The sequence below is a fragment of the Ips typographus genome, linkage group LG6 (genome assembly GCF_016097725.1).
Source record: "Ips typographus isolate SLU linkage group LG6, UJ_Ityp_2.0, whole genome shotgun sequence".
Lineage (NCBI taxonomy): Eukaryota > Metazoa > Arthropoda > Insecta > Coleoptera > Curculionidae > Ips > Ips typographus.
Genome location: NC_138427.1, coordinates 9,892,586 through 9,920,205, shown reverse-complemented (window position 1 = coordinate 9,920,205; position 27,620 = coordinate 9,892,586). Strand labels below are relative to the sequence as shown.

General features: G+C 34.3%; 2 protein-coding genes and 1 long non-coding RNA gene across 6 annotated transcripts; 2 read left to right on the top strand and 1 right to left on the bottom strand.

The window, feature by feature from the left end:
* Positions 1-653: 653 nt before the first annotated feature.
* Positions 654-27,620, bottom strand: LOC145730142 (uncharacterized). Of its 4 annotated transcripts, none has more exons than XM_081981164.1 (9): positions 27,076-27,620; positions 24,991-25,245; positions 6,466-6,703; positions 5,057-5,217; positions 4,819-4,995; positions 4,343-4,514; positions 4,130-4,280; positions 3,875-4,070; positions 654-3,623 (listed from the first exon to the last, which is right to left on the bottom strand). In XM_081981164.1, the coding sequence occupies exons 1-9, from the start codon at positions 27,094-27,096 to the stop codon at positions 1,836-1,838; spliced, it is 3,159 nt and encodes a 1,052-aa protein (XP_081837290.1). In that variant the 5' UTR covers positions 27,097-27,620; the 3' UTR covers positions 654-1,835. The 4 variants fall into 4 exon arrangements, with proteins under 4 accessions (XP_081837290.1, XP_081837289.1, XP_081837291.1 ...); XM_081981163.1 differs by having other exon boundaries at positions 5,057-5,220; positions 27,076-27,617; XM_081981165.1 differs by lacking the exon at positions 27,076-27,620 and adding an exon at positions 25,875-26,029 and having other exon boundaries at positions 5,057-5,220.
* On the top strand, positions 5,476-6,469 carry LOC145730144 (uncharacterized). The gene is made up of 3 exons (XR_014178549.1): positions 5,476-5,616; positions 6,081-6,281; positions 6,334-6,469. It is a non-coding gene; the product is annotated as an uncharacterized LOC145730144 (long non-coding RNA).
* Positions 12,730-14,809, top strand: LOC145730143 (uncharacterized). Its single transcript, XM_081981168.1, has 5 exons — positions 12,730-12,847; positions 13,651-13,804; positions 13,858-14,058; positions 14,111-14,280; positions 14,333-14,809. The coding sequence occupies exons 1-5, from the start codon at positions 12,803-12,805 to the stop codon at positions 14,762-14,764; spliced, it is 1,002 nt and encodes a 333-aa protein (XP_081837294.1). The 5' UTR covers positions 12,730-12,802; the 3' UTR covers positions 14,765-14,809.

Below are 27,620 nucleotides of genomic sequence, written 5' to 3'. Positions count from 1 at the left end.
TCATTTGTCAACTTAATGCCCGTTCCCATTACATTTTAAAACCAGTTTTATCGTTTATTCCGGAGGAAACTGGACCAAGGCTTTTTCCATTCTGTTTATCCCTTAAAAGGTTACATTTTGAACTTTCAGACGTTGATTTACATAATGCCTTCAATTTTATAGGAACAGCTATCAATGTTGTTTGATATTGTAAGTTTTTGCACTTTTATAGGTTTCCTTATTTCCTTTTTTTAAGCCTACTGGCAACATTGCATCTTTAGGTAAATATCTAGGAATATCTCTGACACGAGGAAATTAATTTATTTGAAAACATTTGTTTTGCACCTCAACTTCTGATCCACTTGGCATTTTAACATACTGAGGGTGCCTCTTTTGGCAATTTATCAAACATTCTAGGCTTGTCGTAGGTTGCCCACTGTAGTTATTTCAGTAAACTGTATAAACCATGAATGGTGCATGTCAATTTACTTTAAAAACAACAACAGAAACGTCTAAACAATGTTTACATTGTTACGTGAGTCCGGTCGTGCAGAAATATTTATCTATCGAGTTTCCTGAACTGAATTTAGCTACTGGCATTTTGCCTTCGGTAGTTTTCGAGATAATTAAACACTCAGTACATTTCTTGGCATTAATGCAATAAAACAAAGGTGTTGTAGTATATTTTTAATGGCAAATATAACCGTACAATAATACTAACATAATCCTTAGTAATAGTTACAAAAGTAAACATTATATACAAATTATTACAGTTACTACGGTAATATAAAACATAAAGTGGCTAACTCGAGAAAATAGTGAATCTGTACAAAATAGTTTAGTACATTATGTATAACGTTTTTTTTTATCGTACACGTAAAATCACAGACACTAAATTTTATCTGGCCTTTGTATATACAATGCTTTTGTATAGGTTAATAAATCTTGATAAACTTACACCCATCACCAGTTTGATGTTGTTATGCAAACCAGGTAAAGGGTATAACAACTTAACAAATAAACATAAAAAATATATTTACCACATTATTAATTTAACGATACAATAAAACTCATGTGTATCAACTTAAATAAAACAACTTTTCTAGGAAATTAAATACTTCAAAACATTAACGAAAATTCTACATAACAAAGAAACTTCAAAATTCGATTTTTAACATAATTTATGTGCATTGTTTAATATTGTCATAACATACGTTCCATAAAAGTACGTAAATATACTTTGATTTCAAGATTTTTGCTAGCAATTCAAAACTACTATACAGATTTATCAAGATCAGAACACATTTTAGCTGCCTTGCACCAAACCAACTACACAACCTGCTTATTACAACACTAAAAAGAACACTTCTTTGGCCAACGAGTTGCTAATTTCCTAATAAAGCACCATTTTTAACTGAAAAATTAGTTCCCGTTCTATTTTCTACTAGTGATTATTTTGATACGGCTCTGTAGTGTTTCAATGTGTTTGGTTTGAATTATACAATGAAGGGGTCACAACCAAAATAATATTAATTAGCAAAACAAAAAGATTTGAAGTCTTTTCTCTCAAATTTACACTATTATTTGCCTAAAAACTTATGATTGCACTGTAAAGTGGATTTCTTGTTCCAATATGCCAGGATTTGTGTAAATCACAAACTTTCCATTTGGTTTTCAACCACCCTTTTTCATGATATCCAGTTACATTGTGAATGAAATAAACTGTGCCTAGGCCATCAAGATGAGGAACTACCAGTTTGCAAATTCGTTGTTTCTTCAATTTCCTCTTAGATGCTGATCAACTACAAACATCAACAAGCAAAGACCAGTACTAACACGTTTTGATATGTTCTTCTTCACGGTTTTTTCATGGACGGATGACCGTCAGGCGGTTGAGAAAACGGCATTAGTCTTCCGTGAGCCATTAGTTCGGCATAAAACTTCAACTGTTCGGGGGTGGGAAGAGGCAGCATCGGTGGCGGCATCGTAGACAGGCTGGTGTACAGTGACATGTTTTGTAAAGCTGCCTGATAGTACAAATTTTCCATGAGTGGAGAAAATGAATTGTGCGTTTCGTGGGGTGCGAAACGGGGCGGTAGATAAGGCTGATGCGGCATGGCTGGCGGTGCCATTGGCGGTTTGTGTTTGCTGTAGTCGGGTTTCGGTGCGTTTATATTATTGCTACTGCTATTACTACTACTACTACTGCTATTATTTTTCACGTAAAGATTGCTAGGAACTGGAATATCTGCCGGGCTCTTGTACATTGTGGGAATGCTGCTGCTGTATTTCGAATTAAGTTTTAACTCTTCCGATTTTAGTTTCGCGATTTTTTGAGCGTAAGTTTCCGAACCGGATCGTTTGGGTAACGAATGTTTTGAAACATTAGACACATTAGGATGTCTGCTGCTGTTCACTAAAGTTATTTCCAAGTTCGGACCTAATTTTCTTCCGTCTGGTAACGGAGGAGGAGTGGTTTTGTACAAGTTTTTTGTCACGCTTGCTCGATTGTACGGGGTTTGAGCGAAACTATGTGCCGTTGGCATTATTTCCAATGCTGGTTTTTGTGGGCTGGTTAAGCTCAGATCCATGGGGTCGCCACCACTTGATGGCTGCCTCGGAACGGTCATTGGAATTGTTTTAGGCGTGTGCGGCATCATGCTCGGTTGTAAAATGTCTTTAGGGTTGCCGTACACGACTTTCTCCGAGTAGGAGTAAATCGATCGGGACTGAACAACTTTTGGAGGTGTAGCACCGTTGAGGAACTGAAAACTTTCTGGTGGTTTTGTCTGTTTTACTGGCGTGGTGGAAGCTTTGATTTGAGTAATGTTAATATTGGCTGGTAGAGAAGTTGTACGTCTTTTAGGCAAAACGTTGCTCAACAAAGGAGGAGGTCCCATTGGTAATTTGGGGACAAAAGAGTTTGACGGGGCTTGAATTACCGAAGGGCGGAACTCTTTAATTGAAGTGGCCATACTAGTGGATCTGACCGGTGTAACTTCGAGACCGCCTTCTTTGAGAATATCTAGTTTGATTCTTTTTACATCTCGAAGCGTGGTGTCGTCTTCTCTTCGTATGGAGTTTGTTTCGGCTCTGGCTAAGGGAGACATAACGCTGGCGCTTTCTTTCGGCGTTTCCCCAACTGGATCGACTTTAGTTGAAGGGATATTTTCCTTCCCTTCAATAGGTGACATATTTTTTTCAGGTACTGCTGTGGTAACTACTGGAGCCACCGCATTGGTCATGGGTTCCGGTATTATTGAACCTTCGGTTTTCGTTCCTTCGGGTATCGAAGGCTTAATAATATCTGGTTCTTCCTTGAACTTCTTCTCTACTTCCTTTTTCACAATCACTTCGTCTTTTCGTTCGTCCAGTTTCACTTCTACCGTTACACTAGTTTCCACTTTCACTTCAACTTTGATGTCTAAAGTTTCGATTTGAGGGGATTGTTCTTCACTAATTTTGGTTGGTTTAAACTCTTCTGGTTCAGTTTTTATTACCGGAGCACTAATGGTGGATTGGTCTAACGTGGTTGATTCTGGATTGCTCGTTTTCATGGTTTCGCTCGCGGCTTTGTCTTTTTGCCTTTCGGGCTTCACTCGGATGCTGCGTAACGACGAAGTCTTCCCCGGAGATACGGACTCCTGTAAGAGAAGTTTATATCAGTGAATGTTTGTGTAATATACACTTTTTGATCAATCACTAAGTAAAATTACCATATAATACTGTTTTGTTCGTATTTCTAACTCACATACTTGTGTTAAATGCGTGTTTAAAAGTGATTAAAACGCGTTATTGTGCGCCCTCAATTAGCTGATAAGCGCGACATAAAAAAGTAGGAATTAAGTTTACAATTTTGTAGCAAACTATGCTAAATGTACGGTGTTATATTTACCTTATTAATGGTGGCTTCTGGTGCGGGAGGGCTGGTACTTGACCTAGACGTGGACGGGCTGTCACTTCCCGACTCCGAATCGCTGGTACCGCACTCCGAAGGACCAGTTTGTTTGTTTTTCAGTCTTCGACGTTCTAAAGAGGGAATGGGTTTGTCTTCTTCGCCTTTTTCGTGCCTTTCATAAGCCAACAAAAATCTGAAATTTGTTTTAATTAAAATTATCGTTTCAGAGAATAGTTTTAATAGTGATGATACCTTTCATAATGTCGACGTATTATAGTAGCTGCACTAGTACTGTTCAAATGACCAGTCATATCGTCAAATATTGACTTCCACAGCCGATTGGTCGTAACGCATTCATAGCCACCCAGTTTCTGCACTCTCGTGTAGAATTCGTGCAGGTTTACTGCAAATATTTAACAGACAATAAAATCCGGAAACTGAGTATAACGACATGCAGCAACTTACATTCCTTATATCCTAAAGAAGGCACCCGTCCCATAGGAAGTTGTTTGGCTTTCATAAAGGCCGATAAAACTTTCATAAATTGCTTATTTTCATTGTTTTCGTGACACCTCGTGCTGCGACGAGTTGCCACAGTGGAATTACTTGAGCATACGCCGTTTGACCTTTCATTATTCTGAAAAATCGGAAAATGATTCATTAAAACAGCAATTTTTCAGTAAATCAAAAATCAACCAAACAAGTTGATCGGTTTACGAGGATAATTGATTGTTTACACAAATAAACAATGCAATCGAATCAGAATTAGTCAATGTTATTCAGTTATGCCTTGTCTTAACAAATTTGCTTTTATGTCAGGTGTGAAGGATGGTAAACCTGACATTCCATTCGAACGGCAGCACATTTTAGCATAAAGTAGAAGAAGAAGAAGTCTAGTTAATTACATTTTTTCGTGCTTCTGCAAAAATGAATAAACTTACCTTGGCATAATGATTACTGACAGACGATTCGGATTCGTTGCTTTCCGAACCGGGCGATATACTGCGTTTTTTCCGTTTGCCTCTGGGACGTCCTTTTAATTTCGGTGCCAAATGATTGCACAGCAATTCGTGCCCTTCCAGTTCCGGATAATCGAAAGTGTCTCGACAAAACAAAACCTGGACGAAATTCCATTCTTAGTACGTTTTACCTGCTATTTACCTCGATAACAGCATTTACCCGAGTGTTCGGATGTTTCACGTAGAAACCTCCAAGAGCGTTGACAATTTTGTATTTCAGGTAAAGATTCTCGACACCTTCCAGACGTTTCATCATCGCTCGATAACGGCAGTACTTTGGAAAACTCAGTATGATGACGTAGGGCCCCGATTTTGATGGATCTTCTTAAAACAAGAAAAAATAAGCGTCATTAACTGTTAATAATAGTTTTTGTCGTTGTTGCATCCAGAATGAAAATATATTTCAAGCAATTAAAAGCTTGTTTTAGTAACTAATATGGGTTTTTCCGCATTTTCACCAAGTCATAAACTATAAAACACAAAATGTTGTGGTCTCCCGAACAAAGGGTTAAATTATCATTTTGTTTTAATGTATGATGGTTTTTAAGTGGGATCGTGCCTATTGCATAACAATAAAAACCACAATTATTGTGTATATAAGCCTCATTCAGCTCACCTAGTTACTTCAATTGATTGGCAAACAGTTTTATCGAATGTTTTAAGCCTGTAACAAGGTATAAAAGGACATACTGTGGGTTATCACATTATTTTACGTTCTGGGTAAGTCCATAAATCATTATAATTAATATCAAATTTTTCTGATATTGTGTTTTACTCTGAAAATCACGATTTCTTGAAACATCAGGTGTGAAGGCGTTAAACAACTATTAAGAATGTACACATTAACATAAATTGTCCATACAATAAGCAATTTCTTTTGAATTGTGTTGTTTTGTTGGCAATCTCATACAGGGTGACTTTATAGTGTTATAGTGCTAAATTACGTTTTAGAGGTAAAACCATTACATACATTAAATGATTGTCGAAAGTGGATCACAAACCTAAACGTTGACATTACCATAATAAATGCAGTCACCCTGTATTTGGTGGCAATTTAGAGACGATAATAGCCAAATCAATTATTCATAAGTGTGTTTAACGATTTCAAGACTGTGTACACAGTACTACCACTACAAAAGTCGATTGTTACACTGACTTCTCGCACTTTGACACGTTAATTTCAGACCAATTTTTTGACTGAAAAGCAAGATGATTTGCATAACAACCTTAGTCTTGCTTAGTGTAGTTTTGGTTGCAAGTAATCCACAAAGGAGCCCTAGTTTAACCATCGCAGAGGCTCAGAATCAGTTGATTGGTAACAATGTAGTGCCTCAAAATGACTGCACTTGCACCCACTGGAGGCGCTGTTTGGATGTTAACTCTGAGTAAGTTTTGATTTTCCAAGTCAATTAAATTAATTAACACATATTTTTTTAGTGTACGATGTCATCCAGACTATGCTTTAGTCTGTTGTCGAAGACTTAGATCCGGTCGATTCTTATTTTAGTGTTTATGTGCGTTATTAACTTTAAGACCATCAGAAATCAAACAAAAGTAAATTTCACTTACCGAATTTATCTCTTTCCTGTTCCACATCCGAAAAATCCATTACGTTCTCGGAGAGGGAAAAACTGTTGCCCGCGGGTTTACGAGGCATTGCCAGCTGTTCCGCTTCGATTGAAACATCTTTTAAGTCTTCTTCACATTTGGCTAATCTACCCCAATTCCATTCAGTCTCCACCGTTATCCACGTGATCAGATCGTCCAAACGTATAACGACTTTTTCGGATATCGCGAGAACTTCATCCTAGAAATAAAATACAAATTTTAGCATGTGAAACGCATTCTGATTTTTTTTTTTCAAGAAATAACATCACACTCTATGTGTTAAAGGTTGTACCTATACGGAAAATCAAAATGTGATCAGAAGAGAGAAACTAGTGGAAATCTATGAGTTTGACAAAGATGTAAGTGAGATGGGGCAGTTTGCCAAAGCGGATGTGACGTAATTAGGCAGTTAATCACAAGATACCAGTCTTGCTGATGAAGTGAAGTCAAGAATGACATTTGTTTTGGCAGACTGACACATATGTCACTTACAACGTTTGTTGATACCTTTGTCTCAACACTCTGTCTATAGCTGTATATCTCATATATTTGATATGTCTATAGGTCTGTTAGAGATTATTATATATTACAACCGATTTGAGGTCTGTTCGTAGAGAGAATCCCCAAGTAGTAGTTCCAGATGTATGTGCAGACATTGGCTAGAAGTCAGAAAACGTCATTGTCACGTGACCATTCAACCAATTACAGCCGACATTTCATTGATTTTCTGCTGGAAACCAGATAGAATTTGCTTCTGCGAACAGGCCTATGACAATGTGGTGAACGTTTAGTGCACTATGTAAGATATTAAGAAGCTGAAAATAGGGTAGAAAGACCCTAGTTATTTACTCTAGCCAATTTAGGTTAGGTTTTATGATTCTCACTACCCATCATACTGGAAAATTAAGCCAATCCGAATTTCGAGAAAGCAGGTTATAATTATTCGGTTTTCCTAAAAAAATTGGATAAATAAACACCAGGTAAATACCTAATTTATATTATCTCGGGGCTATTTACCTCTCGACCCTTACTGAAACTCACACAAGCAAATTTGTATTCTGCTTAGGCTGATTGAACAGAACCTCTATAATTTGATCCAATTAAACATTGAGTGAGTTCGTTATAAAGTAGCTTACTGTGCATGTTTATGTTATTTTTTTGAATCCCAGCACAGTGGGTTTTTTGCCCAATTACAAACTACTTGCACAAATGCTTGAGCTAAGTAAAATACTGTAAAACCGAAAAGAAAATCAACAAACACTCAAAAGGAAAACCTATTAAAGTCTCCAATCCGCCTTGGAAATCAATAAGAAATTTGTACTCTTTTCACCTGGGTAAGGTAATAAATTTTTGTGTCTTCCTCTCTAGAAAAACATACTATAAAATTTTCCCATTATAGAGTTACGGTTAAACTGCAACAACTATTTACATTTAAATTTGATGAACTGCGCTTTTACTGCATAGGTTATTCAGATGAGGATGGGTTCGTGTGTCAAGCACCCAATTAGACGTTTAAAACTACATTTGATATAACCGGAATTATCTCGATTAATCTTTCGTAGGAGAAAACTTTAAATGTGATCATAAAAACGGAACAACTAACAAATCATGTGCTTGTATTAGACAAAGAAGCACGTATGTATATTATATGCGGACTGAAATTGAAATAACAATTTATATCCGCGTGTGTAAAGTAAGCAAGCACTCGGGGTGGAAACGATTTTCCCCGGTGTACACGACACATTGGCGCGGTGGTTTATCATGTCTTTTCTTGTTGTTCCAAATGTTTATACTTTTTCTGAGAAAACACATTTAAAAACTAATTTACACTCTAGTCGTCAGTAGTTTATTTTCTTCCCTCTCTCTGAGTAATTAAATGCAATGAAGATAATATTTGACTGCAGCTACGCCACTGTGCAAATAACCAGTTATCAGAGGGTCTCTCAGCAAAGCATAAAGGACGGCAGGCAAGCAAACTTGCCACCCCGCCCACGCACCCCCTTTTCCGATTAATTACTTTATAATGTAAATATGAATTTCAATAGTTATCACGTTAATACTGCTACCACTTCTGGTACAAATTCATTCACAAATCACGTGAGAGTAGCTTAAGCAAGTCCATAAAAATGGTTGGACTATTAAAAAGCCAGGCACAAAGGCAAATAAGTTTTCCTAATAAAATGTTCCTGCAATTTAATTGAATATAAGCTACAAAGCAGCTGTCCCAGTAACATACCGATTATCTTCTACCATCTTACAGTCGACGAGCGGAAAATGAAAATTCCCAGCGAATTCGAACTATGTTATTTTCTTTGCCGTTAAAATATGGCACATGATTTAAAGTTCCGCATTGCGTCTCCGGACTTATTTTCTCTCGATAACTTAATTATTATCAGCTGCAAGTCGAATTTGAGAAAAACATGGGTAGGAGAGGTCATATATTGTCTAAGGAAATGGTGCTTAAACATGACTTCATCGCCTAGTGAATGTCGTCACCGCTAAACACAAAGAACTCGATGATTATCGATTTGAAATTCTACAAATAATAAATTATACGTACGAGCCAGAATTGTATAGTGTAAAAACTGTATGGTTAATAATAGTACAGGCTGTAAATCAGTCCTAAGTTTACAATATTGATTTAAGGACTTTCAAGTGGTATTAAGATTTGTTCTCAACTTTAGTAGTTAGCTACACTATTATTCTAGTAGCTACTTTCTGAAAAAAGTAGTTAAGCTACTAGTTGGTTTAATCTAGTTACTTTTTAAGTTACTTATTACAAATATAATACAGGGTCACCCAGGGGTGCGTAATTGGTCCATAACTATTTTGCTAGTCTAGTCATTGACTTACTTGAACCACTGGGTCACCCTGTATGTATAACCAAACTTCTAATCAACAATAGTTGTAAGAATCGTATCTTTTAAAATAGTTATCTTATTTATCCCATTCACTCAAATTGTTTCGTGTAGTTGATTGCAAGTTGTGAGTGAAAAATCAAAAAAAGTTCATTCCTGATCCAGATATGTATGGATAGAGCTTTTTTTATACACAATCAAGTCCAGCCTAAACAAATTGGTTAGAACATTTGTCCTGGAAAGTACAACACAGCAAACTATTTTAAACACTGTTCAATGTAAGAAAATCTGTAAATCCTTGAAACTAGGTAAGCAAAACTGGTAATATTACCAAGAACATTCATTCAAAATTATTTTTGTTGCTCTCACAATGAAGGATGCTTTAAAATGTAACTCACATACCTGTGCATATAACAAGTACCTAATAAGTTTACTGTACTAGAAAGCACTTGTACCTACCTATAAAAAGTAAGATTAAAATCCAAATGGGTGTACTATATCCGAATACCACATATTTTGAAACCATTTACAAAGATTTTTTGTAAAATTTGATTCCTCAAATATAGCATTTTGGGTAGTTTTGGAAAAAAAATTTTCTTCCAAAAATTCCATTAATCTGATTTTCCCAATATTTGAGGTTAGAAACTAGATTTTGAAAAACGGTTTTCACTTTAGTTATTTGGCTATAATTTTTCATACAGAAAAAGTCATATCATTGAAACCAACCACCTGGCGGCCAAGGATTTAACTAAATTAACTATATTTTGGTTGATTCTTATTGTATAAGGATTGTTTTTTCAATGATAGCAAATTTGTTAAAATCGGTCAAACCGCCAAGAACTTACAGCAGATTATTGCAAAAACAATTAAACAGCCCCCACCATTTTTCTTTTTGAAATAACTGAAATTTTTGCTTTACAAAAATGCTAAATAAATATTTTATCAAGTTTGAAATGAACCATCAATGTGATTCAACACAAACTTGTGTGACAATCACAAACTATCAACACAGTGGATAGTTTGCGCAAATGTGGCTAAATTGGTGGCTTGTAGAGCACTGTGACAAAACACCCTACATTTTAAATGTAAAAACCTTATTAATATGATGATCCATACCATGTTTTACAAATTAATTTTATACTAGGAAACGGTTACATCGACAATCAAATTTTTACCGACTCATGTTTATAATAAATTCGGTCCGTTATAGTTGGCCTTTCCAAAACATTTTTTGCATACCAATTATAAGAAAATCAAACTTTTTCAAGTGCGATTTACGAAAAAAAAACCGCAGATCTGGACGTAAAACTAAAAAAACTTAAGGCCAACACTAATCAAAACCAATTTAATTAACTTAGGTGGTTTAAAATTGATGTTATCATATCACGAATGCCATTCTAAAGTTTACTAGGCACTTTACCGTTTTTCAAATTCCACTTTAGATAAGTTAGTTTAGTTGAATTAACTAATAATAAGTTTTTGATGCTATTTAAGAAAAATTCCATAGTCGTGATAAGAATATTCAATAATAATGCTTATTAGCAATGTTTTTAAACAAAAAAAAAGCTTAATTTTCTAATGCGTTACTAAAATAAGGTTTTTAACTGCTTCGACAATAACAAGTAAACAAACTGGAGCTAAAATGTGGCCATTGTAATGTAATGATTATAAAACTTGGAGTGGCTGGAAAGCGAGTGCACAGGGAATTATGAAGAGAAACAGAGATAGGAGAAATGGGGAGTTTTATCAACGTTTTATCCCTTTCAAAATTCGTTTTGTTTCAAATTAATTAAACCAGTAATATTCCAATTAGTTTTTCTCTGCTTAAGTGTCTGGCAACCTAACAACTTGTTTTTTTCTTGATTTTTTCATACTTAATTAACATGACTACTTTTAATTAGTGTGAATAATTTAATTTTATGTCACTCAGTCCACTTAATAACTAAAGTAGGGAAATTGTGATGGAGTTTTTTACTAGTTTGAAAGTTCACGTAAATTTAACGTGAACAGCCCAACACTCTCCACTTTAAGCAAACCTGAAACCAATTTTGTTACTTTGTTTGGAGATAAATGAACTGTTGGTTATCTCTGTCGAATGGATCGTTTCGCCTTTTCTATCTTTCCCATTCCACTCGAATATTTATGTAAATCGAGGATTTCTAAAAAAAAAAATGAATCTTCTACAAGCCCTTTCCACAGCCAATAATCAGCCATGCAAGCTTATGTAATCCTATTTATGTACAATAAAGTTTATATCCTTAATAATACGTGCCAACATATGGGACGTGTGTTTTGTAAAGCTAAAATTAATTCAATGTTAGATCGATATGCATAATAATTTTTCCTGTTGAACGAGTACCAGCAGGAATAATTATAGTATTTTAATTACTGTCGAGTATACAGAAAGAACTTGTCCATATTGGTTGCATAATGCAATTTCGTGTAAGTAGCTGAAATCAGAGTGTATGGCAAATGGACGGAGACGCAGTGCAAATAAATCAATATAAACCCTCCTTTAGCCGACCCAAAATGGCTTGATGCTTTTTATTAAAATGTCGAAATCGAATTTCGCATATAAGCATTTCTTTCTATGCCGGTCACGTAAAACGCGGCCCGCTGAACAAGAACGAAAGAAAAAAAGGCTACGGATAAAATAATTAATTTGTTTATTATTTTGCTCGTTTACTAAAACGAGTTATTAATTATTCATACAGTCCGATTTATTCGTGCACACTTCCTTTTTTTCACGTGTTGACACCACAAATACATCTCAAAGAACAAGGATGGTATTAAATTTTATAGCGCCAAGCTGGATCAATTTGAATAGGGGAAACACCGAACAATGGATGATAAAACAACCCCTACTGCCTATTGCAAAAGGGTGAATACAAATTTCTAGCTCTCCGGTTAAAACAGAATTCTATATACACAGGTACGATTCAGACCAGTTCAGGTAAATGTTTACTGTACCGAAAGAGAGTATCCAAATACTCCGAAAATCCTTTAACTCAATAATACAGACGGCAAACAGATTTTAATTACGAAGGTAAAATAGTAATGAATAATAAACTTAACCGGTAAATAAATTTGCAGTCTCAGTCCAGAAAGAACGCATTTATTAGACCTTACACACAAATAAAACCTGTTTAGTGTAAAGAGGACTTAAAATGCGGTAATTTAAAATAATGGTTTTCCAACACCGAACAATATCGATCACCGTCCTACAACCCTTTTAGAATTCAGATAAACAAGGAAAGACATATTTGAATTACTCGGAAATTAAACTTTACCTGCTCCCACTGCAGCACGTGACCGTACTAGCACGTTGCAAATATACGGTCATGTGATTAGTGGATTTCAGTACATACATAAACAATGCTAAGTGTCAAAAGTTGTAGGTTAAGTAGGTCAGTGATTTTGCAGTGAAAAACATCAAGAAAATGGAACGATTAGCGGAAAGCCGGCCGATAATTAGGGCGCTTTACGTAAGTGTAAAAAAAAATGGTTTTTTTTCCTACTAAAAAGGATTACATTTGATTCAAAATTAAACAAAACTTCTTACCATTTAAAAACAGCCCGTCAATTGTTTATATTCACGGTTGGGGCTTTGTACACTTTGGTTTAACTGTCCGTTTTAAGTCAGATCAGAGCCCAAACTCACCAAACCAATTTAATACAAAAAACATGAAAATTTGTTTAAAAAGAAAGGATTGGAATCTTATAACCTAACAAACTCATGTCCTGCCTGAAGTTAGTTAATTCTACTATAAAAGTGAAGTGAAGCGTCACCTGGTGGTCTAACAATCACCTAATTAAAGCCACAATATATGATTAAAAATGTGTACACAAATTACTAGAACTTTGTATAACATTATCATAAACATAATTAGTCAAGGAAACATTTATGAACGTTATCATAGTATTCTTCTGTCTAATAAAGATTTGCATATTACAAACTATAACTAGTCGCTTTATTTTACATATTTTTAAATCCGATTTAAAAAACAACAATCCAAAAATAACTTTGTAGTTTCCTAAACGTTTGGCCCCCATAAAGACTTTTCATATAGGATGATATGGTATAATACAAAGTAGACAAAGATAAAATAGTCGGACCAATCCTTTATGAACGTACATTAACAAGTCAAAGTGCTATTACCGTGGCGGTTAAGCCAGTTTGCTGGAAGGATTTATGAGTGAAATTTATTTTAGAGTCGGCCAGTAAATAATATGTTTCTCAATTTATCATAATAGTATTTGCATTTTGCAATTATGTAATAATTTCCAGGAAACATCATTAAAGAAAGACCCATCAAACAAATTGGCCAGCGTCAAAAAATTGGAAGAAAAACTTGAACAAATCCAGCTGGAAACCGAAGCTCTAAATGCGAATTTCAAACTGTCGGATGACTCAATTTCAAGGCGATATCTTCAACTGAAAGGTAAATTCGGCTCTTAAAACTGTCGTGCTGCCAAACTATAAAAAGTATTGTAGACAAACGGGACAATGTGGTAAAAAACAGGAAAGAAACGACGTGGGAATTAGAACAGCTCAAAGTGCGCACAAGCACTGACTATCAGGACTATGTGGCACACTGCGAAACTGAAATCCGTAACATAGAAGAGGAATGGAAAAGAAAATTGGATGCAATTAAGAGCAAAATTGATTACGAAAACGTACGACATAAGAAAAGAGGTTTGCATAGTGTTAAAGTGTATTTTCGCGTTCAGAATAAGAGCAATTTTAGTTGAGCAATTACACAATGAACTGGAAATTACTCAAGGGGCAGCTGCCTTGGAGCAAGACGAATTCGAAACCAACAGTCGAAGGGAATTAGTAGATTTAAATGCGGAAATACGACATCGTCAACAGTTAAAGCAGAACCTGGAATCGGACATTGAACAAATCCAACAACAAGTAAGTGTGTGTTGTGATTTAAATTTGTCTCTATTTTTTGTTATAATTGCAGATCAACTTTTACCAGGGAGATACAAGTAATAACTTGAGTGATTCCGTCCTGGATGTCTTTAAACTAGGACAAATTGAGGAACTGTATGAAAGCCCAACTAATTACAAGGAAAAGGACCCTAAACAAAGCGACCAAACTGCAAATAAATCTACTTTAAGCAAAGAACCAACCGATTTGAATCCAAAAACCAACACAAGTCGCTCTCTCACAAAATATCAGGGATCAACAACCACTAATTTCACGAAAAATCCTCAACCTGTCCCCAGAAAGCGAAAGGTGAAATCTGAGGAAGAGGACGATATTACAAAGATGTTTAACGAAAACAAACGCAAAAACCATCCAGCAGTGGTAAAACGGACCCTTTTCAGTATGGATAATTTGGATTATTTAAATGACCTTCCAGAAACATACTCGCAAAGTTCAAATTGTTAATCTGTTTTTGGTTTAAATAATAATTAAATAGGCTAGGTTAGGTTAGTTAGGTTTGGCTTTGTTAAAGAGTGTTTAAAATGCAGCCTCTGACGTTTTCCCAATTTTTCGGAAAACGGAGAAGGATAATTTAATTTGGAAACCGGAAATAAGTTTCACATAAAATTCTCTAAAACTTTCCCTATTTAACCGACTCTGTAGCTCTTACGGTTACAGAGATCCCAATACATGTAGAATCAGTTTAGGACACAGTGTATAGTATACGTGTTATTTAAATACAAATTAAAATACTTAGAAGGGTTAAGGAAGTAACAATCCTTTCACATAAATGAGCGCAATTATTGATAATCCCACTAAAATGTGTTTTAATGTAGCCCCAAACAATAAGATCGAAATCAGGACTGCGGTCAGGCCTTAAATAAACTTTACGCATTGATGGGTCCAGGGAAAGTGTTTTACAGGTTATTTAGGTTTAAAAGGACTGTTAAATATCAAAATTTTCAGTAGAATCACCTAGTATAATCCATGCTGATAGGTAATCTGAGCAATCAGGTGAAAGTTCTACTAATGAACTCAAATCTTTTATTTGCATTATTAAGGACAATATAACATTTTTTTCTTTGTACGAACGATAGGAGGCACTCATATATTTTATAGATACGGCCAATACAAGATAAAAAACTGTGTAGAAAGATTAAAGCACGTTAACAAAGCAAACATTCCGAATATTCAGCCAATCGAATTTAGCTGTGCGGCTGACTAATAAATCTGCCAGCATATCAAACTGCAAACAGTAAACACTGTGGTCCGTTAGTGCAATATTAAATACTCAACATTTCCTTTCTTCGTCAAATTAATTAACTTATTAGTAAGTTCAGTAAATATTCCGGGTATCATTCGCTTTCTCGCAAAAAAAAAAGTAATTGCGCAACAACAATAATTACTAATCAGCGTTATTATTATTATTATTTTATTCGTTGTGAATTTTTTCATCCATAATGAATTAAATTCGAGAAAGTAACGATTTTATTGGGAAAACGTACGTAAATACTTGGGGACAAAAGAAACCAGTTTTCATATATTAAATGTTTTGAAGGTAATGGGCGTGCGTTGGCCCGCTCTGTTATTCGTGATTATCTATATTCTATAGAGATGGGTCGGTCCGGTCGGACCCGTTCGGACTGAACGGGTCCAGAAAGAGACCGGGTCGGAACGGGTCCAAGTTTCGTAATAATATCGTTCTTTCGGTCCGACCAATCCAGTCAAACTGTGCGGTTTTATGGACCGACTAACCGAATTAAGACCGATTACTGATTGTACCAGTGTTAACACCAGACTAACAAGACGGTTTTTCTTCTCTGAGATTGGGTTTTATTATTTTTTGTTTTCATTAAATCTCTTTCTAAGGCAACATTTTAATAAGTTATCAAATAGTAACACTTATATCACCTACAATTCTACCGTACACCTGTAATAACTCTTTTAAAAACATTTAATTTTTGAAAAAAATAAAATTTAGTTAGGTACGTTACAAATAAATGATATTTGCCTAACAAATCGAGATTTTTATTGGTTAATGAAATCGGATTGAACGGTTTTGACTTTTATACTGAACCGGACTGAAAATAAACACACGGTTAACCCTATTTACGGTCGGACCGAGAGGAACGGGTTCGTTGGAACGGGTCCGAAGACTGGACCGGACCGAAAGATCCGAATCCGCTTTCGGAACCGGACCGCCCATCTCTATATTCTATGCCTTGTATTGTTCGAGCTGGCCGGATGTAATGTACAGGACCTGACTAAATCGATATCTGTTTCAATTATCATTTAGACTGCTTAGTGATTAATTCGGTTTTCAACAATGTACAATTTCTTGTTATCTACAAACCAGGTTCGCTTTAAAAAAGTCAGTCAAAAGTGAAACATTTTTTTGGTCGAGTTCGTCCCTGTATCATCGTGTATCTTCAGCATTCATTCCGCCAACGGACTGCAGCGTATATTCTTGAAACTGGCAGATTTAAAAATACATCAATGGGAACAGAGATAAAGAAAGGTGCATATAAAAAGTTGGAGAATTTAATTTAAGATGAAACGTTTCGACAATTTGTTGTTCATAACCAGTATTAAGTAATTTGGTTAAATTGCTTTCATATACCCCGGGAATATTTAGCTGGTGCGCATAAATGATTCATGACCTCTAATCCATACTATCAGTTTTGGTTGGAATTGTGAAAGGAAGGGGAAGAATTCAGGTCCCTTTTTATATTTTCCCCGTTATTAATATAAGGAAGCGTCTTTTTATACCCTTTCTCTGTTTGTTTAAGTAGATTTTTTATCTTATCTTATAACCACATATGATTAATTCTTCAAGATCCTATTGTGTGAAAGAGATAAAACTAGAATTTGAGAGTTTTGATGAGTCTTAGAATTTCAGTATAGTGATGGTCTTGATCAATCACCAACTATACCCACTAGCACCAGGATTAGTAAATAGACAATTTAAGAAAAATATGATCACGAAAATTAGTATGCACACCCAATAATAACCTTCTTCGTTAACAATTGGCTGTTACGAAACTCGACTTCCTGGTTCGTTTCGGGCCCAAAATATTAATTATAGTCGAACGGATATCACCGCAAGTTAGTCGAAATTATCCAATACTTCCTAGCATACAGCATCGTCCCGAATCTGGCTTGACCCAGTTTCCAACTTAATAAAACATTTTCATAAAACGTGTGTGTGTGCTCTAGTGAAATATAGTTCGTTCTGCGATAATATCGTTACCCAGAGGAGGAAAACCTCTGCTTGTAAAGTCGATTCCTTCCCTCCTCTCTGTTTTATTATTTATAATCACAGATTAAAACTTTGGTTGATCTAATTGGTTTTTAATAATTGAAATTTATCAGACTCGAAATTTTAATATAATCCTTGAATTTTTCATGGTGTGAAAATATCTCGGAAACGCTTTGACGCTGACATTGTCAATAAAAGTCTGGTCACAAGATATTAATCAGCGTTTTTGATAAACTGGTCACGTGACCAACTGTCGCATAATGTTGCTGCCTGTCGCGTCACTTACGAGTGTTATCTCCATCTTTGTTGGGAGCATTGATTTTTAATGCTTCTCCGAAGGTTACGAGGCAGTACATTATGAGGCATTTTGAGAGTATTTTAAGACATTGCCTGTATATTTCAAAATGTTTTGTGATATTTTCATTCGAATTTTCAGCGAAATAAAGGAAAATTTGCGATATTTGAAGCAATACACTGGAGTAGACAATATAGTATATCAATATAACAAAATTGACTGAAAATTGAACAGAACAGCACAGGCACATGTAATTATTATGATAAAATCTGTGTTACATGATATTGTGTTGAAACAATACTCATTACAAATTGTTATAACAATTTACCAATTTTTCAACGTTTAAACCAATTTTTACGGTCACGTGACTGTTTTTGACAGGTGTCAGTTAGCTTTGACAGTGTTGCAAGCTCAAAATTGCATTATCAACGTCACGTATCGTGTATTTTACAATTTCAGCTTTAATGGCTGTCTAAATTTAATTTACCAAATTTTCAACGTACAAGCTACATTTTAAAAGCCACGTGACGGTTTTTGACAAGTGTCAACTCTAAAATTGCATAATAATAGAACATTTTTATTTTTTTTAACTAAACACAATTTTCAGATATTGACCGGGAAGCAGCGCAAGTAAACAAGTTTTTTTTAAGAAATAATTTGACAGCTCATAACTTCATCCCTGTGGCAGTTGAAAGGTTCGTTCACACGTCACAATGTAGTACGTGATTTTTGCTATGTTTTACCTGAAAACAATTTTCTTTCAAAAATTACAAATAACCGAGATAATTCACATAAAATACAACAGTGTAACTAACAGTACTAGAAATATCACAATTGGCCATGCCAACACTGGCAACCTTGCAATGTAGTCTAATGCACTGCATTGCCAAATGTTTCTCTTTATCATTAAAACACAATTTTTTCTTATTATAACTAAGCGCTACCCCGCAAGTGCAAACTACACTGGAACTACTCGATCAGGTCATCAATTAGAAAACTTAATCTAAGACACATAAACTGAAATACTCGTTGCACCATAACATTTTACAACCGAAAATTCTCCTTTAAATCAATATTCCATATCAGTTCAGTCAATGTGAATGATAATAATTATTAAAATTTAAATTATACAGTACAATTTTCCGCCATTCAAAATATCCGCTGTATCAAGTTAAATTAACAAAATTAATCACTGGTAAATTCCATTTATTACCGGATTATATTTCCTGGTTCGATATAGTTATTATCCGCTAAAAAGTTTCAATAATAAGAGAGGGTACTAACGAGAAAAAAAATAATAAAACAGTTAGCCAGTCAATGAATTCCCACTTTACTCTCTATTTTTAAATATTTTGTTAACTGGGCATTTTACCTTGAAATAACGATTTTATTTCGGTTTACAATGCAAATAAGTGAGTTTGCGTTCGAACGAATATATCGCCATCAATTGACACTAATAATTTTATAGGTGGTATTTGAATTTAATGCCAGAAAAAAACGGTTAAATTATCCTTGGAAAACGCAAAAACATTATATTGTTTTGTTTGTAAATATTTAACCGTAGAACAAATTTTGCGTTTAATAAATTGACTCACTTGAAAGAGCGGATAATAATAATTTCAAGGTTACTTTTCGTGAGAATACGTTGAACTTGGGATCAGCATTAAAATGCAAAATCGCGTTTGTATAAGATCATCTGAACAAGGATTTGTTATTGATAAATAATTCTATAATTAATGAGTGGGGGTAAATCAGAGAATTGTCCCATTTATACAAACATGTGATGTAATCATCCAATTCAGTCAATTAAAAATTCAAGGTAAATTTTGCATCTCTGATACCCCCTACACATTAAATTTTAATGCTGCACTGTTATTTTCTCTTACAGAGAGTATTTTATTTCAACATTGCGAAACACCGATTATCACTTCCCAGCGTAATAATACAATAACAATTATTCTTAAACAACCGAAGCGTCGGTTAACCAACGTTCAGTTGAATTTTATTAAAAAAGCATATCCAGCGTTTTATTCAAAACGCGACCTTATTGTTTTACATCTGATGACTAACGTAAATCCTTTTGAATTCCGAGCTATTCGCGTTTTAATAATAATATATACCACGAACCAAAACCTAAACACACATACTCGCGTATATAAATCGATTCAATACATTGACTGGGCCGCTAAATTCTAAATTAAACTAAACTGGCATACTTTGGAATTGGTCTAAAAATATTTTTTCCTACCGTTAAATGAATTCCACCTTAACATAAATATTTATTTTTACCTTCATACTGTCCCATATTTGTTTTCTTTACACCAACATAATGTATGATTTATTAACAGTTTAGATAGTAAATATAACAGTCAGAAGAATCAGCTGGCCTAGTGCCTGAAGGTTAACTGTGATACTAAAGCCAAAAATTCAGTGCAGAAGATTCTTTTGTTTGTATTGAATTTTAAATTTTTATTTTCTTTATTATTTCTTTCTTTTACTGGATTTTTAGTCCTTGACATTTTTATAAAATATTATATAAAAATAAGGAATTTTAAAGTGATTTTTTTGCACTTATTTCACCTTATTTTAGGTTCTTTGGTATAAATATGCCCTTTGCATTGCATTGAAATCATTAAAGAGCAAAAAAAATTTTTACCAAAAATGACATTTTTTTTATTTTTTAAAGCTTCTTTGTTATGTTATGTCATGTTATATTATGTTATGTTATATTATACACATTTCTACTGCTATAGTCACTGATTACAATCAACTTTTTACAGACATCCTGTATGTCGAGTACCTAACACTTTTTTGCAAAAAAGTTAATACTGCAACAACAATAGGTGGTTTGTGGTGTACACCCTGTAAAGTATAAACAATACAATAATGTGTTATTGGGATTACAATGAGGTATTACAATGATAAACAGCATTTATCTACTTGTTTTAAGCAAGAGTTTTAAATTAGTACTTTTCAGCGTGTAGAGTTCAAAATAGCGTTGTAATTATTGGCGTTTCAAGTGAAGACCGCAGCACCAATTGAATTAAAATCGGGCAACCCGCTCCTAACCTATCATTATAAATAATATGACACTGTCACTTTATATTTATAAAATCAGTGTTGTGGCGAATTGCCATCCACCCCAGATCAGCTGGTCACATTGGCAACACTGCTGATCTCGTCGGCAGACGACAGCAGACAGGACGTCAAAGTCAAGAGAGTTGACAGAAAGAAAGTGAGGAGACAGGAGACAGATTCTCCCGACCGCGATCCGAAGATGACCGACTCGTTTTCGACCCACAATTTAAATCAATAATCATCGGAATGATTTCTCTTTGTAAATACTTAGAATTTCTTTCATTTTTGTACTTTTAGTTCAGTAATAAACTGTTTGTGTTAAGAATCACAAGAGTGGCTTATTTTGATGCTTCCCGACAACCAGCCACAGTGTCAAATTCCTAACCAAAATCAATGTAAACAAACGGAGAAATGACAGCTGGAATGTAATAACGCAAGTTTTTTAAATGTAACTTTTTAACTGATATACCCACCCTGTACAGATAAACAAAGCCTGGAAAATCATTGCGCTTAATTCCGATAAATGCAATCAATTAAGGAATAATAAAAGTATTGTAGAAAAGAAACAAATATTATCGGTGAATTCTATGAATCGTTGGTTTGCTACAGCTGATTATCATTAATTGCGGTTGAAAATTGACCTAAAATATTATAAGATAATGTGTGTTCGTAATTATACTGTTAATCTGATAATTTTATTTGTCTCTTTATGCAAAAAGTATTACTACGCCTATGTGTAAGTACAGAATTACTGCTAATTCCATTGTATATTTTGCTATCTACAAGTAGAATAGTACACGTACACTTAAAAGATAATCGTTGTTAGTATTTAAGATAAAATCTAATTTTTATCAAAAAATAACAATAATCTCTATGCCACTTAAAAGTGATTGGTGTATTACAAATTGGCATTATTGTGTATATAAGGAAGTGGTCTGTTACAACCATAATAAAATATAAAAGCACGTTTGAATAAATAATAATAAAAGAAAGTAGATTATCGTTTGCTTAGTAGGTACTAAACCAATATAATACTTGTAGCTCGAAGTAATGAACTTTCGCATAAGCTCAATTACACGTACGACATAAAGCAGGAAAAAAACTTGCAACCTGTTTTAATAACTGGTCTCCTCTATGCGCATTGTAAATACAGCAAAATAATGAAAAGCTTGAATCTTTTTTACGGGTCAGATTCAAACAAAGACTAGAATTAGGTTCGTAGATACAACCGAAATTACGTGAGAAGAAATCTAAACCGGTTTTAATGCCACCATTAAAATACGGAAAAATTGCTTTGTGCAATATTTAAATTCAAATTTAATGCATTCGCTAAAATAATGATTATTGTTTCTATGTGGATGTGTGCTTGGGTACTTTTCGAGGTTACGTTCATAGTTCAGCAGTTCTGTACAAGATGAAACTGGAGAATTTTTAATTAAGACAGATTTGAAAGGGAAATCGGTCGCGGACTAATATGGTTGCAATAAATTAAGTCCCAATAAAAAAAAAGCGAGTGAATGTTCACGGCGTGTTAGTTCTAGATTTGGAAACTACACTGTGTCCTATGAATACCAATGATACTACTATGCACATCCTATGCCATTGTGGATAATCAACCAAATTTATTGATAAGGAAATCCTGACAATTTACAGTAGAGAAAAAATATTAATCAATCAATCAACTGATAAGAAAATATTCAAGAATTTCTCAAAAATTTTGACACTCGCACTTTAATCACATTTAAAAACAAAAAAATTTTGAATCCTACTATAGCAAATTAACCTAAATATAGTAGCTACAAACACATATGTTTACTTTAAAACAACATATTATTAGTTGAGAAGTCCTTGAAACACTTACTTACACGCTTCCAATAAATATATTAAAATTGGCTTTAAAAAAATTCTAATAATGAAACAATATTTACCTAACTATGATAATTTATACGTTAAGGGTGTCATTCCCGGGCTTTTTGAGTCTGAGTGATTCGACGTACCTACTTACAAGAAAAGGTTACCCTAAAAACCACATTCCAAAACATGCAAAGGGACGGATTTACCTCTACATAATAGTTTACCTGTAATTTACATTCAAGCTGTAAACCAATGTTGTTTCTGAAAGTGAAAAAAAAACTGAAATTTGACAGATGTCATGCTATGGTATTGTAAATCAAAAACCCGATCACGTGATGAGTGTCAAACTTTTGATTGACGCGACGGCAGAGAGATGGAGCTAGGCAAAACTGACAGGACTTCTTATCATTTGCCTGCACCTAACCGGAGTAACCTGTGCATGTTTGTATTTTTATTCTGTTTTTTTTTTAATAAAAAACCTTTGATTTATTCATTTTTATGTCTTGATTTTTTTTTAACGAATGAGGTTCGCACAGCCTGCTTGAGATCTGTCATTAATACTGTTCCAGACAGACTTTGTTCGATTTCCAGGATGTGACGTAATTAGACTGTTTTCCACGTGGCGACTGTACACAAATAACAGTGACTATCACGTGTCTAACTGTTAAATCCGCGCACTCTCGATTTTTAAATCGAAATGCCCAGTTGACTTGATGAAAACCTTAATCATAGGTTATTTTATTGTTTAATCTTCAATAACTCGTTTATTTGCACCATTTTTAGTAGTGTTTTATACGTCAATGAATAGCCAATGCAATGAGCTTTCTAACAGTCTCCCAATTTGAATGGATAGGTTAGACAGTTCGGCCGCTAGAGGGTGTCAAAATTGACTAATGTTTTCTAGACTTTTTTGGTGCATTCGTTCAATCGTCAATAACTACCTAATTTTCCACACTTTGTATAAACTTTTATATGTCAATGTATAGCCAATGAAATAAGCTTTCTATTGACGCATAAAAGTTGACGGGTTAGTGGTACGGTTTGGTCGGTAGAGAAGGTGAAAATTTAAAAAAAAAATTACAAAATTATTTTCAAACTTTGCTCACAGTTTGACAACTGACAGTCAGCCAACTGATTGAATTGCAGTGACACCAACATACTTTAATAATTAATATTAAAAAATCACGCCAGCTATTCCAACGATTATTGATTATATGCTTTAATTGGGTAGTTTAGTCCAATACACAGACAGCCGATGTTCCCACATACATCTAAATACGTAATTTATATGGTTATTGTTCCCGTAATACTATAAATTAGATTCAGTTAATTGTTTGCCGAGCAACCACCAGTTTTTTTTATAAATATTAAACATACAGGGTGTCGCAAAAAGTAATGTTCAAACTAGATTAACTAATACATTGGCAAATTTTAGAGAAGCCATTTTAAGTGATTATACCCTGGTAACAAAATCTCGTAGATAAAGTGGAAAATTGGAAATCCGACCCTGTCCCTCTTGCATAAAACGAAATTAACTTCACTGTGTTGTTGGAAGCCATGTTTCGTGTATTTAGCTTTAGCCTGTATTCCTCTTTGGCATATTCATGTTAGATGGTAAAGAAGGTATTATTACCACATTACATATTATTATTATTGAGTCGTAGTACTACAATGGGGGCCTGCATTAAGTACACATTGAATCAAAATGATAATTTGAATGTGGGTTATTGTTATTACGTAACGCTTTATGTTATGAGCTCAACTTTGAACTTTTACTTAATTAACAAAATACATCACCACGTTTGTATGTGTGTAGTAACGGTCGTAAAAATACTTCACAAAATAGAAACAAACTACATAGAATGGGATAATCTTTGTATATAAACCGGCCCGAGTAGCTCAGTAGAGATCGTTGGGTACACCAGTTATACAGAGTGGCTTACATACAGAAAATGGAGGAAACAACAGTTAAAAACCATTTGCCGCTTTCTACCCACAAGGGACCCATAGTCAAGGATTCATTTACATGAAAAATAGTTGAAAAAGCTGAATTGATTTATACTTAAATAATACAGTCCTTAATTGCAAATACATTTTTGCTCTTTTGTCAGTATGTTTGGCGACATACTAGTAAAAACACAAATATTGATTTATAAAGGGCCCTGACAATAAAATAAGGGTACAGTTTAGCCTTTTCCTACTTACCTCACCCTGATCCATCCGACCCTCTGGCGTGTTTTCCGGTAAAAAGTAAAGACGCAAGCTGGCCAAAGTTTGTTCACTATTTTTATCCGTCCACAACAATTGCAATTCCCCGATGCACAACAAATCAGAATCGCGCCACATTTTAACAAAGAAAAACTCACTCAACGTTATGATTTTTTTGACGCCGTTCTTCGAATATTTGAACGCCTTGTAGAATGTGTAGGGACCGTGTTGGCCACAGGGCCCGCCAACCAACTACAAAAAAAAAGAAACATTGCTAGTTACACACATTTTTAGCATAAGCTGTAAATGTATCTAAGGTGGTAGATAAACTGAAAAAATTATTATCAATCCAATATTGGTAAAACTGCTCAAACAAATCCCATTGTTTTCAGTCACTTTCCTTTGTACTTTAGTAAAATGACAAAGTTGTTGAAACTTCTGAATAATCATGGTAATTCCATAAATTATACAAACCACACAAACGTGGCAACTACAACAGGTACACTAGTTGGCAAAATGCAAGGTGTAAACGTAATTGAATGTTAAAAATGGCGACCCAGTTATAAATTGAGCAAAATTAATCTTCAAAAGTCGTTTTTAAATACACATTTTAACCGGAAATTGTAATTGGTAATTTTAATCGATAAACGTGATGGTTTTCAAGTTGGTTTGATGTTGAGTCAGTTTGGTATTGATTAAATCAAAGCTATGAATATCGTGAGAGTGTTTTGGAACTTTCAGTCAATATAACCACCGGATCTTACTCCAAAAATAAGTAAAAATTAGTTAAAATGATTGATTGATGGTCTTATTAGCTCAGTTTTTATTAATAATTAAAAATTTAAACAGATAAACCATAATTGTCTCTCTAAAATGCTTACCCTTTCTACTTGCATTATTTGCAATCACAATAGCCGCCTGACCACGAGGCATCAAAGAATATGGTTATTTAAAAACCACAGTTTACTAACATATCACTCTGAACATTAATTTCACTCAATTTTTAATAAGAAAAATAAAAAAATAAAAACTTAATGACAGTTATAAAATATAATTTAGGTTATGTTATGAAATAAATGAGTTGACAGACAAAAAAAAAGAAGAATTAGTAGGTAATCATATAACACAAAACCTAATAATATTCATATACCACTCATCATATACCTAATTAGTTGATAGTTTTTTTGAGGCACCGAAATAACTGAAGTACACCACTGAATTCCTATACACAGACGTGTTTGTAAACGTGCATATCTTTAAACTGGTACATTATGTAGGTAGGTACAGAAAATACAGTTAAATAGAAACCCAAATTGGATCTTTACCAGTGCGAGTAATCCGCCTAAAGGGAGCAGTCAAAACATTTGACACCACTGATAAACAGTATTAAAATAAAACAAAGTAGTAATTTGCATAACCAGTGTGTTTGGAATCGCAGTGGAATGATATGCACATTTATTAATCTGTTTGTTGAATTGATGGAGTACGGCCCTGAAAAACTGCTGTTATCGAAATAAATTGAGTGTTTTTATGAGACCTATACAAATAATAAAAATATTTCTATCAAAAAAGCTTATAATGCAACGAGTTATCGGTACATTCGACACACACAGTATAGTTATCTATAGAAACTACTTTGATACACTAATATAATACCCCAATATTGACTAAATGAATAAAATATAATGTAATGAGTAGTAGAATATGCGAGCGATTTAATTAAAACTTTCCAGTCCTGTTTAGTCATCCATTTTAAGTTTAATGCGACTATTTTATTATCACGGTCGGTTAATATTATACTAAAGAGCTATTAATAAATTAAAGACAACAGAAATATGATTTTAGAAACGTGTCGATCAATTTAAAGCGCAACGAAAAAACAAAAGAGCTAATAGAGGACAATGGAGGTATAGAAGATCGGTGCGTGGGATAATATATAATTTGATTAATTTTAAGCAGCAGTTAGCGCGACATTAGCAATAACAAAACCGGAATATAAGGTGAACGGAAGGTGATAAAAATATGAGACTTTCACCAGGCCACGAGGGCCCATTTAAAACAACGTCACAAAAAAATTCATACCTGTACGTCACTAATATCCATTTTTATGTTGAATTAATCACAAGAGCACACGAAAACGGCACGCTGACACCATCGTCTACTTTGTATTTACTCTAATTATGTGACGTCACGATACAGACTCAAATTCGTAAACGATCGTAACAATTCGGGAGGTGCTCGTGCTAACTGGCGCTTTAGAATAAAATGGAGGTGGAGAAACAGAAGGAAATGATCCTCGGTCGGGCCGGTTGTACGGTTGTCTTGCCCATGATGCACCGTGCGGAAAGTGAAAACGACAAAACACCGATAAGTGCCAGTCAAACTTATCCACACACGTTTTATTACCGATTAAAACGCTCGTTTCTCTCCAACTAAAAATATACTAATACACGATCGCTTCCCCAAATAACTCTTCAATTTTTCGAATCAAAGTACGGTCCTGGGCTTTGCTATCTGAATTTATTACGCTTGTAAAGCTCGTTAAACTTCACTGCCACTCATTAAAATGTTTCGATTTCAAAGGTCTTTTTGTTCCACTAAATTTGGAACTCTCCGAAAAACTTCCT

Bases quoted from the DNA above. Each gene is read 5' to 3' on its own strand.
- LOC145730142 (XM_081981163.1), bottom strand. From the start codon at position 27,096: ATGGATATTAGTGACGTACAG. The intron at 4,515-4,818 runs GTAAGTTTATTC...CCGATTTTTCAG, and splicing joins TCAGTAATCATTATGCCAAG to AATAATGAAAGGTCAAACGG. The intron at 4,281-4,342 runs GTAAGTTGCTGC...AAATATTTGCAG, and splicing joins TTCTTTAGGATATAAGGAAT to TAAACCTGCACGAATTCTAC.
- LOC145730143 (XM_081981168.1), top strand. From the start codon at position 12,803: ATGGAACGATTAGCGGAAAGCCGGCCGATAATTAGGGCGCTTTAC. The intron at 12,848-13,650 runs GTAAGTGTAAAA...AATAATTTCCAG, and splicing joins CGATAATTAGGGCGCTTTAC to GAAACATCATTAAAGAAAGA. The intron at 14,281-14,332 runs GTAAGTGTGTGT...TTATAATTGCAG, and splicing joins TTGAACAAATCCAACAACAA to ATCAACTTTTACCAGGGAGA.